The sequence below is a fragment of the Oryctolagus cuniculus genome, chromosome 21, assembly GCF_051225735.1.
Source record: "Oryctolagus cuniculus isolate XC-2025 breed Fujian yellow rabbit chromosome 21, ASM5122573v1, whole genome shotgun sequence".
Taxonomy (NCBI): domain Eukaryota; kingdom Metazoa; phylum Chordata; class Mammalia; order Lagomorpha; family Leporidae; genus Oryctolagus; species Oryctolagus cuniculus.
In genome coordinates, this window is record NC_142887.1 from 31,089,716 (window position 1) to 31,103,872 (window position 14,157).

The window sequence follows — 14,157 nt, forward strand, 5'->3', positions numbered from 1 at the left end:
CAGAGCCTGAGGTTTTTTTAGTGATTACTACCACAGAAGGCCCCATTGAAGGATCTCGTTATCATTCAGAGAGACAAAGTGGGCAAATACACAAATTCTAACCCCATGTTTTTAATCCTTCTCAAGTTAATGTTTTTTATTTGTCAAACCCTGGTTTGTAACGATCTAGAGTGAATGACCTGTCACCGAACTCCAGGGAAAGATGGATTGAGCAATTTAATTAGTAATACTAGTTCCTAATCCTGCTTCAAGGTCCAGTTCCAATGTTACCAGCTTCATGAATCTGTCCTCGATTCCATCAGAATTAATTCCTTCAACGATCATCTGTTCAGTACCAAAGCCCTAGACATAGAAAAGCAGATTAGATTGTTTCTGCCCAGAGCTCAGGAATAACTAGGGAATAGTGTTGGATAAATGTGCTCAAACAGGTGTGAGTAGAGGGCTGGTGGAGCCTAACTTGTGGGAACATTAGAGAAGACTTTCCGGAGAAGGTGATCTTGGAGGATGGGTAGGAGTTCACAAAATGGAGCAGGGAAGCGATTCCAGGCAGGAAGACGCTGAGCGAGCGGGTACAGAGGATGGTAAGATACTAGTTTTAGAAAGACAACTAAGGATAGACATCAGAAGCGGAGAGATAAATTAGAAGACTGGCAACAATTCAAGCAAAAGATTACACGACTGGAGGCGCGAGGTGGGAGGGGGAAGGACTTGAACAAAATCCAGGAGATAAATTTAGCAGAATTTGATGTCTAACTGCACAAGGGAAAGAACATGGGGGAGTCGTGAATGAATCCTAAAGGCTTGGCGAATGAGTGAGTGGGGTGGCCATTATGGAAACAGGCAATGCAGCTGGGAAGAGCTGGGCTGAGAAAGGGGGCTCCAATTCAGTCTGAGGTATTTTGAATTGAAGACTCTCCCATGAGGCCTAAAGTGATTTCCCTCCCCAGGACAGAACTCACTCCTTCCTTTGCATTCTGTAGCATCTTGTATACTTTTTCATATCAAATTATTTAAATCTGCCATTATACTTAAAAGCTGGTCTCTACTTGAAATCATGGGAGAAGGGTACCAGGTCTTACTCGCCTTTGTATCGACCTGATGGTGATGCCATCACAAAGTACTCAGAGTGTTTATTCTTGGAAAGGCACCTGTGTCAGAGACTAGAAACTGTTGACTACCAATTATCAGTGATGAAAACTCACCGACTTCGAGCAGGCATTTGGCCTGGCAGTTGTCACCTGGGACACTCACGCCCCATCTCAGAATGCCTGCCTGAGTCTGGCTTTCTGTTAATGTGCACCCAGGAGGCAAAGGATGATAGCTCAGTTGGGTCCCTGCCCCCCCCCCATGAGTTCCTGACTCCCAGCTTCAGCTTCGGCTAGTCCTGGCTGTTGCAAGAATGTGGGGAGTGAACCAGCTGATGGGAGATGTCTGTCTCTCTCTCTGCCACTCAAATAAGTTAAAACCAAACTGGGAGGCCGGCGCCGCGGCTCACTAGGCTAATCCTCCGCCTTGCAGCGCCGGCACACCGGGTTCTAGTCCCGGTCGGGGCACCGGATTCTGTCCTGGTTGCCCCTCTTCCAGGCTAGCTCTCTGCTGTGGCCAGGGAGTGCAGTGGAGGATGGCCCAGGTGCTTGGGCCCTGCACCCCATGGGAGACCAGGAAAAGCACCTGGCTCCTGGCTTCGGATCAGCGCGGTGCGCCGGCCGCGGCGGCCATTGGAGGGTGAACCAACGGCAAAGGAAGACCTTTCTCTCTGTCTCTCTCTCTCACTGTCCACTCTGCCTGTCAAAACAAACAAACAAACAAAAAAAAACAACTGGGGCCAGCGCCGTGGTTCACTCGGTTAATCCTCTGCCTGCAGCACCGGCATCCCATATGGGCGCTGGGTTCTAGTCCCAGTTGCCCCTCTTCCAGTCCAGCTCTCTGCTGTGGCCCAGGAAGGCAGCAGAGGATGGCCCAAGTGCTTGAGCCCTGCACCCGCATGGGAGACCAGGAGGAAGCAACTGGCTCCTGGCTTCGGATCGGTGCAGTGCACTGGCCATAGCAGCCATCTGGAGGGTGAACCAATGGAAGGAAGTCCTTTCTCTTTCTCTCTCGCTCTGTCTGTAATTCTACCTGTCAAATAAATAAATAAAATATTTAAAAAAACTTATGAATTAGTGACTTAGATAAACTACCTAATATATTTGGCCCTATAGCATGTAGTTTTAATGCTAATTGCCCATTTTGGATATAAATTAGTCCCCTCTGTGTGCTTTTTATTTTACCTTTATAGAAAAATAATTCCATTTTTAATAAGTACATTAAAATTGTAACTATATGGGGCATGTGATTTTTAAAAAATTCATTTATTTGAAAGACAGAATTACACAGAGAAAGAGGGAGACTCAGATCTTCCACTCACTGGTTCACTCCCCAAATGGCTGCAACAGCTGGGGCTGAGCCAGGCCAAATCTAGGAGCTTCATCCGGGTCTCCCATGTGGGTGCAGGGGCCCAAGCATGTGGGCCGTCTTCTGCTGCTTTCCCAGGCATATTAGCAGGGAGCTGTATTGGAAGTGGAGCAGCCGGGACTTGAACCCTGCCCCTATGGGACGCCGGCACTGCAGGCCAGGACTGCTATTGTGCCCCCGTGTGATGTTTTAACCTGTATATACTGTGTGACACTCCAATCAGTGTGAACCTATCTCCTCAGATATTTTTCACTTCTTTATGGTGAAAACATTCAAATCCTTTGGTTTTACACACACACACAGAGTATGTCATTATTATCTATAGTCACCCTACTGTGCAACAGAACATCAGAACTACATCTGACCATCCAACTGTAATTCAGCACCCATTAATCAACTTTTCTCCACCTCTCCCTCCCCAGCCTCTGCCAACCACCATTCTAGTCTCAGCTTCCCCATATCAGCAAAATCTGGTGTTTCTGTGCCTGGTTTAGCTTAACACAATGACCTGCAGCTCCACCCATGTTGGCAACATCCTTTTTCATGGCTGAATAGTACTCTATGGCGGATAGGAACCACGCCATCTTACTTTGTACACGCTCCTGCTAGGTCACCTTTCTAGTCTCACTTTACAGATAATGGAACAGCAGCAGCCCCCAGGGACTGAATGTTTGCAAGCAGCTGCAGTAGGATTTGGGCAGAAATGGCGGAAACCTGGCTTTTCTCAGCCCAGTGCCCAGCAGGGATCATGGGTCCCAGGTGCGTGTGTGTGTGTGGAGGAGGGGTGCGCCCTGGCCCAGCCACGGTCGACAGTGCCTCTCTCTCCGCCCACTAACGTGTCCATATGGGCGCCCCGACCCCCGACCCCCTGCGGACGCTGGAGCTGACGGGGACTCCAGGGGATGCGCCCCTGCCCCAGGAGCCCGCGTTTTAACAACACTAACCCAGGAGTCCCGCACGCGTCCCGCAGGCTCCAGTCGCCTCACCCACCCGACCTTGGGCTCAAACGAAGTAGGAGGCCCGCGTGCCTCCGCAGCCTCGCCCCCGGGGGTTAGAAATCTTCAGACCCAGGGGGCTCCAGAAAAGAGAGGCGGGGTCTCCCAACGCTGGGACACAAACTCGTCCCCGTACCGTCCTAGGCACTCCCGCGCGGTGGGGCCGCCCCAGCTCGCTGCCCCTATTCTGTGGGCTGGAAGTCGAGGTCTCGGCGGCGGGCCGGCCATTTACCTCATGCCAGGGCCAAAGCCTTCCTCCTCTTCCTCCTCCTCGCCTCTCCTGGGTCCCGCCCCGCAACCTCGGGCCCCGTCAGGGAGAGGAAAAAAAGCCAGAGGCCGGCCCCGGTCACCTGTGCTAGGGCATCCGCGCGCGGCGGAAACAAACGCTGAGGCGCTAGGGCTCCGGGCCGCGGCGAACCATGAGAGAGGCGTGCCCCAGCGCGTGCCAAAGGAGGCGCGAAGGGCGAGAGTGGTCCCGCCCACGAATCTCTGGAGCGCTGATTGGTCGCGTCCCGCCGAGTTGGGAGAGGGGGCGTGTCCTTGAGCGTGCCGAAGGAGGCGGGAAGGGCAAGGGGCGGTCCTACCCGCGAAGCCCTGAAACTCTGATTGGCAGTGAGCTTAGAAGGCGCGAGGAGGGGGCGTATCCACACGGGGAAGAGGGTGCATGCGCGGGCCCGCCTCTCCCCCCTCCCCCCTTCTCCTGGGAGCAAAGGGCAGGCAGTGCGGGTCGCAGCGGCAGAGCTGCTGGACTCTGCGCCATGGCAAGACCTGAGTGGCAGTCGCTGGAGCAGTGCTTGGAGAAGCACCTTCCGCTCGCAGATTTGCAGGAGGTGAAGCGCATTCTTTATGGCAAGGAGACCAGGTCTGTGGCCCGCAGGCTGAGTTGGAGGGTTTTGGGTCACAGAGTAGGGGTTTGGGGGCCAGGGTGAGAAGGGCTAGGAGGGCGGTGTTGTAATCCTTCGTAAGTGAGCACAGACCCAAAAGCCCCAGGACCCTCCAGGTTTGCTGGATCCTGGGTCGACCTTTACAAACTAATTCTTCCCTAAACCAAAACCAGAAGGGAAAGAGTTGTTTGTTTTTTTTTTTTAGTAAAAAATTATTTATTTATTTGAAAAGCAGAGTCAGAGAGAGAGAGGTCTTCTGTCTGCTGGCTCACTCCCCAAATGGCCAGAGCTGTCCAGATCCGAAGCCAGTAGCCAGGAGCTTCTTCCGGTTCTCCTGCATATGTGCAAGAGCCCAAGGACTTGGGCCATCTTCTACTGCTATCCCAGGCCATAGCAGAGAGCTGGATCGGAAGTGGAGCAGCCGGGTCTCGAACTAGCGTTCATATAGGATGCCGGCGCTGCAGGCAGCGTATTTAACCTGCTACACCACAGTGCTGGCCCGGAAAGAGGGGGTTTTAATCTCCCAGACTTTCTCTGTGGCCATCCCAACTCTCCTCCCCACTTTGAGGGCCCTCCTCAGCGCTACAGCTGTCCTCGGGTGTGGCAGGTCAGGTCAGCACCTCCCACCAGGTATGCTGATGTTCCAGCCCCAGCCTCCTCTTCAGGCAGGGCCTGGGCCTCTGCACGCTTGGAGGTGAAGGCCAGCTGAATCGGGTTGGCAGAGGAAGCCTTAGTGAGCTACCACACTCCATGCAAGTATGTTTCATCTCAGCAAATCATGTCCATCACGGAGGCTTCCTGAGAGCGTTGTTCTGCAAGACACACTTCACTCTTGGTTCTCTGCAGCCTGTTCTTCTCTATGTGAACCAGAGGGATCTCTTTAAAATGTAAACCATATCCTGGTGCATCTGTGCTTGCTTCAGACTCTGTAAGGGATTTCCTGGGCAACTCTTAACTGCATCTCCCTCCACTTCCTTGCTTGTTTGCGGGCTCTCTTCCATCAAATGCAGCCAGACTGCCTGCCCGTGACCTTGTGGCAGTGACCTTGTGCAGCAAGAACCTGAGGAGCTCACCTGTAACCAGTAGGTGTTGGTTGGATCAGTAGATCCCGGCCACCACTGCTATAGAGTTAGTGCAGAGAGGCCAAACCTCAGATCCAGGGGTTTTCACAGATGCTGGAGGCGGTACTGAATTTGTCAAGTGGGCTCTTGATATGCAGAGGTGCTGGGTGAACAAGTCCCTTCCCAATGCACGATGCAACACTACTTTCCACTGCACCTGTAAAGACCAGTCACCTGGCAGAGCAGGCATTTGGTGTAGCCACTAAGGTACTCACATCTCATAGCAGCTTACCCGAGTTTGGTTCCAGCTCTGGATCCTGACTCCCAAGTTCCTGGTCGTGCAGATCCTGGGATGTAATGGGCGGTTGCTCAAATAATGGGGTTTGAGGAGACCAGTGTCCAATATGGGACCTGGTCTGAGTCCTGGCCGCTGCACGTCCTCTCTCCATCTCCATCTCCATGCTAATATGCCTCATAAAGCAGCAGAAGATGGCTCATGGTCGTGGGCCCCTGCCACCTACATGGAAGAACTGCCTGGGTAGAATTCCAGGCTCCTGGCTTCATCCTGGCCCAATTCTAACCATTGTGGCCATTTGGGAAGTGAATCAGTGGGTGAAAGATCTTTCTGTCAGTCCTCTGTCTATAAATCTGCCTTTCAAATAAGTTTAAAAATATTAAAACAAAAAAAAAAATACTAAAAATAATTGGTTTCCTACCACCCATGTGGGAGACCTGCATTGAGTTTCCAGCTCCTGGCTTTCGACCCATGGCCATTGCAGGCATTTAGAGAATTAAGCAGCCAATGGGAGCTCTAGCTCTCTGCCTCTCAATATTTTAAAGAGAACTAGTCACCTGCGAAGTAACTTAGGATTGAGGCTCCCAAAGAAAGTGACTTTATAAACCAAGAGTGTCTCAGACTTACGTTTCTAGACATGGGAATTAGTTTAAGGATAAGGTGAGCGTGTTCTCTTGGGAAAGGATGGAAAAGATTGTGGGTATCAAGAAGCCCAATGTGAATGCGGCCACCTCTGTGGTGGCCTGGTGGGCCTGGTGTCCTCATTCCCTCCTTTGGGCTCCCACTGTGCTCCTCAAGAGACCGTGTTCTGTCTTTTTTTTTTTTTTAAGATTTTATTTATTTATTTGAGAGGTAGAGTTACAGACAGTGAGAGGGAGAGACAGAGAGAAAGGTCTCCTTTCTGTTGGTTCACTCCCCAAATGGCTGCGATGGCTGGAGCTGTGCCTATCTGAAGCCAGGAGCCTCCTCCAGGTCTCCCATGCGAGTGCAGGGGCCCAAGCACTTGGGCCATCCTCTGCTGCTTTCCCAGGCCATAGCAGAGCTAGACTGGAAGAGGAGCAGCCAGGACTAGAACCCGGCGCCCACACGGGATGCTGGCGCCACAGACAGAGGATGAACCTACCGCGCCATGGCTGGCCCTCATGTTCTGTCTTAATTACTTGCTACGCTCAAGGCAAAGACACATTTAGTAAATATTTGCTGAGTGAATGAGCCAAATGGGCCTTTGCCTGTGCCAAACAGATAAAATCCCCAGAGAACGCCAACTATCAATTTTGAAGACATAACCAACAAGCATCCATTCATTCAACAAACATTTGTCAAGTACCTATTTTTGTCTCAGACACTAAGGATCCGAGGATGAGTAAGCCATGGTTCCTGGCCTCTGGGGCTTTCCAACTTCTGTTGGTTGGCTTACACTGTGAGAGACCGATTCAGGGAAAACTGGAAGGAGTTCCCATGCTAAGAGGTGGGGGAGGTCAGGAGTCCTCCCAGGGGTGCTGTGGTTGCTCTGCATCCTGGAAGAGAGAGGGGAGGTGATTTGGTGACAGAAAGGGCTCCTGTCCCCAGACACCAGGGCACCTGCTCACTTGGAGACCGTACATGGGAGAGAGATAGTCATAGAATGGCATGGTGGGGGCCGGCGCCGCGGCTCACTTGGTTAATCCTCCGCCTGCAGCACTGGCATCCCATGTGGGTGCCGGGTTCTAGTCCCAGCTGCTCCTCTTCCAATCCAGCTCGCTGCTGTGGCCCGGGAAGGCAGTGGAGGGTGGCCCAAGTGCTTGGGCCCTGCACCCACATGGGAGACCAGGAGAAGCACCTGGCTCCTGGCTTCAGATCAGCGTAGCTCTGGCCGTGGCAGCTATTTGGGGAGTGAACCAATGGAAGGAAGACCTTTCTCTCTGTCTCTCTCTCTCACTAACTCTATCAAATAAAAAAGAATTTAAAAAAATAAGAATGGCATGGGCACCCAGGAGAGGAGCCAGGAATGGCCGCCGCGGCCGGCGCACCGCGCTGATCTGATGGCAGGAGCCAGGAGCCAGGTGCTTTTCCTGGTCTCCCATGGGGTGCAGGGCCCAAGCACTTGGGCCATCCTCCACTGCACTCCCTGGCCACAGCAGAGAGCTGGCCTGGAAGAGGGGCAACCAGGACAGAATCCGGCGCCCCGACTGGGACTAGAACCCGGTGTGCCGGCGCCGCTAGGCGGAGGATTAGCCTAGTGAGCCGCGGCGCCGGCCGGTGAGTTCTTGAAAGAATTAACCCTGGTTGCTCTGTCAAGGGTGGCTTGGATAAGGGCAATAAAAGAGCAGAGGTATACAGCAAATAGAGTCTGGGAAGGCCGGCGCCGCGGCTCACTAGGCTAATCCTCCGCCTTGCGGCGCCGGCACACCAGGTTCTAGTCCCGGTCGGGGCACCGGATTCTGTCCTGGTTGCCCCTCTTCCAGGCCAGCTCTCTGCTGTGGCCAGGGAGTGCAGTGGAGGATGGCCCAAGTGCTTGGGCCCTGCACCCCATGGGAGACCAGGATAAGCACCTGGCTCCTGCCATTGGATCAGCGCGGTGCGCCGGCCGCGGCAGCCATTGGAGGGTGAACCAATGGCAAAGGAAGACCTTTCTCTCTCTCTCTCTCACTGTCCACTCTGCCTGTCAAAAACAAACAAACAAACAGATAGAGTCTGGGAGTGCAGAGACATCTGGGTTCCAGAGGTCTCAGATCAGTGGACGATGTGGATGGTGGGTGAGAATTGTACCTGGCTTCTGGCTTGGACCCTGCTATGGTTTAGATATGGTTTTTATCTCCCAAGGGTTCGTGTGTTGGGAAGTTGTCCCACCACCTCTCCTCCTCCTCCTCTCCTTCATCCTCCTCTCCTTCCTCCTCCTCCTTCCTTCCCTCCTTCTTTCCCCCTCCTCTCTCCTCCCTTCCTCTTTTCTTTATTTATTTGAAAGGTAGAGTTACAGAGAGAGAGAGAGAGACAGAGACAGAGATATCTTCCATCCACTGGTTCATTCCCCAAATGGCTACAGAGGCCAGGGCTGGTCCAGGCCAGAGCCAGAAGCTTCGTCCAGGTCTCCCACATAGGTGCAGGGGCCCAAGTGCTGCTACTTTCCCAGGTGCATTAGCAAGGAGATGGATAAGAGGTAGTTCAGCTGGGACTTGAACCGGAGCCCGTATGGGGTACCTATGGTGTAGGCAGTGGTACAACCCGCTATGCCACAATCCTGATCCAAATCCCTCTTCTTTATGCCTTGCCCAGTGCCAGGCATTTTGTCATACAACAGAAAATAGGTGAATACTGGCCATTGAGGTGCCTGGTGGGCTTGTCTGACAAGCAGCAACCTTGCAGAGTGAGTTCAGCTTTGGGCGAGTTGAGTTTCTAGGGCTACCATAATGAATTACTCCAAACTGAGTGGCTGAAGACAACAGAAGTTTATCCCCACAGTCCTGAAGATGCGAAGACCAAGGTGAAGGTGCCAGCCAGGCCACATTTCCTCCGGGGGCTCTGCCTTCTTTTGACCTCCATTGGCCTTGGGTTTTCCTTGGCTCACAGTGGCCACTTCCTGACCCCCATGTCCCGTGGCTTCTTCCTGTTGTCCCTGTCTCTCTCCCCTGGGTGTGTGTTACAAGAATGCTTTCTGGTATCGTCTGAACATGACTTGACTCCTGAACTCATGTAGGATGTGAAACCCCAGGGTGATGGGTTGGTGGTGCTGGGCAGCTGGAGACTTTATCCATTTATTGTTTTTAAATGGTGGGTGTACTAGGGAGAACTTAGGTTACTGGACATGTGCCCCAGTGGGTAGTTCTTACAAGAGGATTGGTTGTGGAAGCCCCAGTCAGGCACATCTGTTCTCTCTCTGCTGCCCAACTCACCATGTGACCCTTCCTGTACATATGAGCTCTGCCATAGCCTTCCTCCAGCCTCCCCAGACAGCTGACCCCATGGGGCCCACTTGATCTTGGACTCCAAACCTCCAAAATCATGAACCAAAATAAACCTCTGTCCACCAAAACTGGCCTGTGTTAGATATTCAGATACAGTAATGAAAAGCTGACTAATATACTTGTTTATTGGATTTAGGGCTTACTCAGATGATCTGGCATAATCTCCTGAGATCCTTACCTTAGTGACATCTGTGAAGACCCTTTATCCAAGTAAGGTCACATTCACAGGCTCTGGGTGTTAGGCCATGGGCCTCTTCTACCCCACAGCCGGTACGTTTGGGGTCTACAGGTAGAGATTCTGGTGGCCAGTTGCTCAGTTGCTGTATATAGCTGGACCTGGGGGAGGCTGAGCCTGGGAGCTGTTTGCAGACGGTCAGTCTGGGAGGAGGGGAAGGAGCCTGGAGGGAATGCTGGATAACCTGGATATTAAAGGTGTCAGAGGAAGTGTAGCCTTGGAGATTCTGGATATGAGGATGTTGGGGTGGGAGGGCTCCAGGATGAGACAGCAAAAGATGATACACAGATGCTGTTCAGGTGTGGACAGCAGAGAGGCTGCTGGCTTTAGCAAGGGAAGGGCTCTGGGGAGTGGGAAACAGGGAACCAAGGTCTAAGGAGGGTATGGGAAGTGAGGCTGAGCTGAGAGAAGTATATGTGGGAGCTCTCTGTGAAGCCTGGAGCCCAGAACTCAATCCAGGTCTCCCAGGTAGGTGGCAGGGACCCAAGTCCTTGAAGCATCTCCTGTTGCCCACCAGGGTACACAGTAGCAGGAAGTTGGAACTGGGAGTCAAGGTGGGACTCAAAGCCCAGTTAATCAAAGAAGGGGTGTACATCCCAAGTGGTCTCCTTACTACAACAAATGCCTGTCCCTGTTTTCTGCTGTTTAGTTTAATGGGAGAGACTCAGCTGTAATATGTCCGTAAATAACCATGGAGGACGGATGTCCAAGCTGTGTATAGGGCACTTCAACAGGTCCTTGGAAAATGGAATTATAAACTCATTTTGGTGCAAAATAATTTTGAAATCCATGCACACGATGGGTCTTCAAAAAGCTTATGTAAAATGCATATTGTAGGGAAAAATCGTACATGGATTTGATCATTTTTTTCCACACCAAAATAAACCTATCCTTTAATTCCATTTTTCCATGACCTTGTTGAAATGCCCTTCTGTGTTGTCAAGGGGAAAAGGCAAATGGCAGAGCAGAACTGACAAAACACTGCCATTGTGTTTGGGACACACACACCCCTATAGAAAACCACTGGAAAGATACATAAAGCATTGTGGGAGGTGTTGGCTCTGAGGTCAGCCGCTGATGCTTAGGGTTAGAACGGAGAGGGGAACTTAGCTTTCACTTTATATCCTGTTTGACTGTTGGATATGTTTCCCCCTCCATGAGCATCTTTAAACTCTGAGTTATTTTTTAAAAAACGCTGATGGGAAACAACTCTTAGGTTAACGGGGAAAAGTGACGTTCTAGAAGTAAAAGGCAGCTGTGGAGAGAGGAGCTTCGTGAGGGCTGCCTTGACCATGGGCAGAGAGTTGGAAGGCCGTGTCAGGCCAGGAGGGGCGGGGCCCTCAGTAGCAGGGTAAGGGATGGAAGGGCCAAACAGCAACTACATGGACAGAGGCAGGGCTGTGGGCAGCATGAGCACCCCGTGGGCGTTGTGGCTTGTTCACTGGTCTCTGCCATCCTGGGCTATGACTGATAGTGCGGGCCTTCGTCCTTTCAGGTGGCTACAACAAAATACTACAGGGGGGTAGCTTATAAACCACAGGAATCTATTCCTCCTAAGCTGGAAAGTCCCAAGTACAAGGAGTCTGGTGAAGTGGTTGTTTCCTGGTCCACAGATGTGCAAGGGCAAGCAGGCTCCTCTGAGTTTCTCTTACCAGGCCTGGGGTCATTCTGGAGGGGCTCCATTGCACGGGGGGTGGGGGTGGGGATTTAAACATTCAGCCCGTCACCGTGCCCCACCACGTTCTGTGTGCCAAGCCTTCAATGGGCACAGCACAGGCTTACGGAAAGTGCCTGTGTAGGGTGTGACATAAGTGTAGGTTGGACTCTCTTTAACATTTAAAAAAAAAAAAGAAAGAATTTTATTTGAAGGGCAGAGTTACAGAGAGAGAGATTCCATCCACTGGTTCACTCCCCAAGCGGCTGCAATGGCCAGGGCTGAGCCACGCCAAAGCCAGGAGCTTCTTCCTGGTCTCCCACGTGGGGGACAGGAGCTCAAGTACTTCGGCCATCTCCCACTGCTTTTCTCAGGCCACTAGCAGGGAGCTGGATCGGAAGTGGTGCAGCCAGGATACAAACTGGTGTCCATATAGGATGCTGGTATCACAGGTGGTGGCTTTATCTGCTGTGCCACAGCACTGGCCCTTGGGTTCTTTTTATTTGAAAAGTAGAATGATGAAGATATGGGGTCGGGGGGATGAATCTTCCATCTGTTGATTCACTCCCAGATGACTAACAGCCAGGCTGGCCAGGGGGAAGCAGGAGCTAGGAACTCTGGAGTCTCCCACATAGGGTACTGGGCCCAAGCACTTGGGCCATCTTCTGCTGCTTTCCCAGGCACATACGCAGGGAACCAGGTTGGAAGTGGAGCAGCCAGGACTCGAACCAGCACTCTGAAACAGGATGCCAGTGTCACAGGTGGTGGCTTAACCTGCTGCGCCACGATGCCGGCCCCAGGTTGGGTTCTGTTAAAGACGGCAGGGCGGGACATGGTATGTGACCATCTTAGATGACAGAGCAGAGAGACCACAGAGTCGGTAACCAGATGGCATATGGGGCTACTCAGAGAGGTAGAGCCCCAGAAACTGGGTTTTGGAGGGTGGAACAGCATGGCCCGGAGTCCCAGCCAACGAGAGTCTGCAGAGAACTGGGAGGTGAGGTGAGGGGATAGGTAGCCCCAGGGCTGGCAGAGGTGGAGACAGAACTCAGCGTAGACAGAAGGTGGGGAAGTAGGGAAATCATGCCTTGTGGGATAACCGGCTGATCACAGAGAGAGGGGACAGCAGCGTGATGGTCACAGCCAGGTGTGCACACCTGAGACCAGACCTGATTCACCTGACATTCCTGGGATGCTCGCGCAGGCTGAGGCCACAGCCCCGCCAGGACCCTCCGAAAGGGTAGGCCGGCTCCCAAGTCCGTGGGCCTCCTTTTGCTCTCTGGGTCTGCTGGTGCATCGGCGGGTTGCCGCTCCTGGAAAGCCTTGTGTCCGTGACCGCGTTCGCCGAGGACGAACTTTGTCTTGAGGCCGTGGCCTTCGAAAGGGGCCCCTCTGCCCGAGGGTGGGAAGGCTTCTGCAGCAGTCACATGGAGGGGAGGTGCGGTGTGGGCACTGCTGCTATTTCTAACCCAGAGGGAAGGGAACCTTGACTGCTTGAAAAGCAGGCTGATTGTCAGGGGCGGAACCGAACTCGGAGCTGTCAGGGCCGTCACAAGGAAAACGCCTGGCAGGGGGCGGCGACAGGGGGCTTGGGCTGACAGGCCTGTGATTTTTGAAAGAAACATCTTTAAGAAAGTGACTTAAAGTAGGAGAGAAATATTATTATTAGATAATGGCTGTCAGGTTATTTTTTGATGTGTTCTCTGGGTCTTTCGTAATCATCTCGTCCTTAGATGGTAAGCCCTTCCCCCTGGCCACGAGCAGCCAGGGGGCATGTCCTGTGCCCCTGTGGCTTTCACCCTGGTGCCAGGCACACGGCGGGCATCAGAAGACGTTTGCTGGGTGGCCAGTGGTCACTTCAGCGGGAGGTTTTATAAATAATCCTCCAGGCTTCGTTAATGAACCACAAACTCGGATGAGCCTTGGACCTTTGCTCTAAACACCTGTGCCTGGCCTAGCCTAACGGGCACCAGGCAGGGAACTGGTCCTGCAGGGGAGCAGCAGTAGGATGGGGCTGTGATAACCACCCTCCCCATGCAGCCCCACCTGAGTCGCCTCCTCCCTAGCTTCTCTTCCCCCATCACACTCCAGCCACATTCCTGAGGCTCAGCGTGGCCGCAGGTTCCCCTGCAGAATTGCTTTTGTGACCTTGCACTTGCTGGGGCCAGCCCTGCCAAGCCTCCCTGCTGAGGCTTCCCCACTGCCTCTCAGGTGAAGTCCATCCAGCACGGGGCACCTGCCAACCCTTAGCATGGGACACCCTGTCAGGACACCTGCCAGCCCTTCTCCACCTGATGAGCGACCACGGGGTGCGGGAGGGGGACTTTACACACGGCCGACCTCATCAACGTGGTTTCCTCCCTGTTTAGGAAGCTGGATCTGCCCGGCAGTGCTTTGGAAGCCGCCTCCAGAGGAGACTTTGAGCTGCGGGGCTACGGCTTCGAGGCGGCCGAGGAGCAGCTGAGAAGACCCCGCCTCGTGCGCGTGGGGCTGGTTCAGAACAGAACGCCCCTCCCGGCGGATGCCCCTGTGCTGGAGCAGGTGCAGCCCCTTTTGATCATATAAATGCGAGACCGCCCTTTGTCTCAGACACATCGGCAGTCCCTGGCTGGCCACTCGCTCTGGGTCCCCAGGTTCA

General features: G+C 53.1%; 1 protein-coding gene and 1 long non-coding RNA gene across 2 annotated transcripts in view; one reads left to right on the forward strand and one right to left on the reverse strand.

Moving 5' to 3' along the window:
* The window catches only part of LOC127488328 (uncharacterized), a 66,501-nt gene extending 62,438 nt beyond the window's left edge, over positions 1-4,063 (reverse strand). Inside the window, exon 1 of the long non-coding RNA XR_007916002.3 lies at positions 3,682-4,063. This is a non-coding gene — a long non-coding RNA (uncharacterized LOC127488328). The remainder of the gene's footprint in view (positions 1-3,681) is intronic.
* Positions 4,064-4,186: 123 nt separating this feature from the next.
* Positions 4,187-14,157, forward strand: part of UPB1 (beta-ureidopropionase 1) — a 45,146-nt gene continuing 35,175 nt past the window's right edge. The window contains exons 1-2 of the mRNA XM_002722551.6: positions 4,187-4,311; positions 13,889-14,060. Of these exons, the coding sequence (XP_002722597.2) occupies positions 4,208-4,311; positions 13,889-14,060 (276 nt within the window). The 5' untranslated portion in view covers positions 4,187-4,207. The remainder of the gene's footprint in view (positions 4,312-13,888; positions 14,061-14,157) is intronic.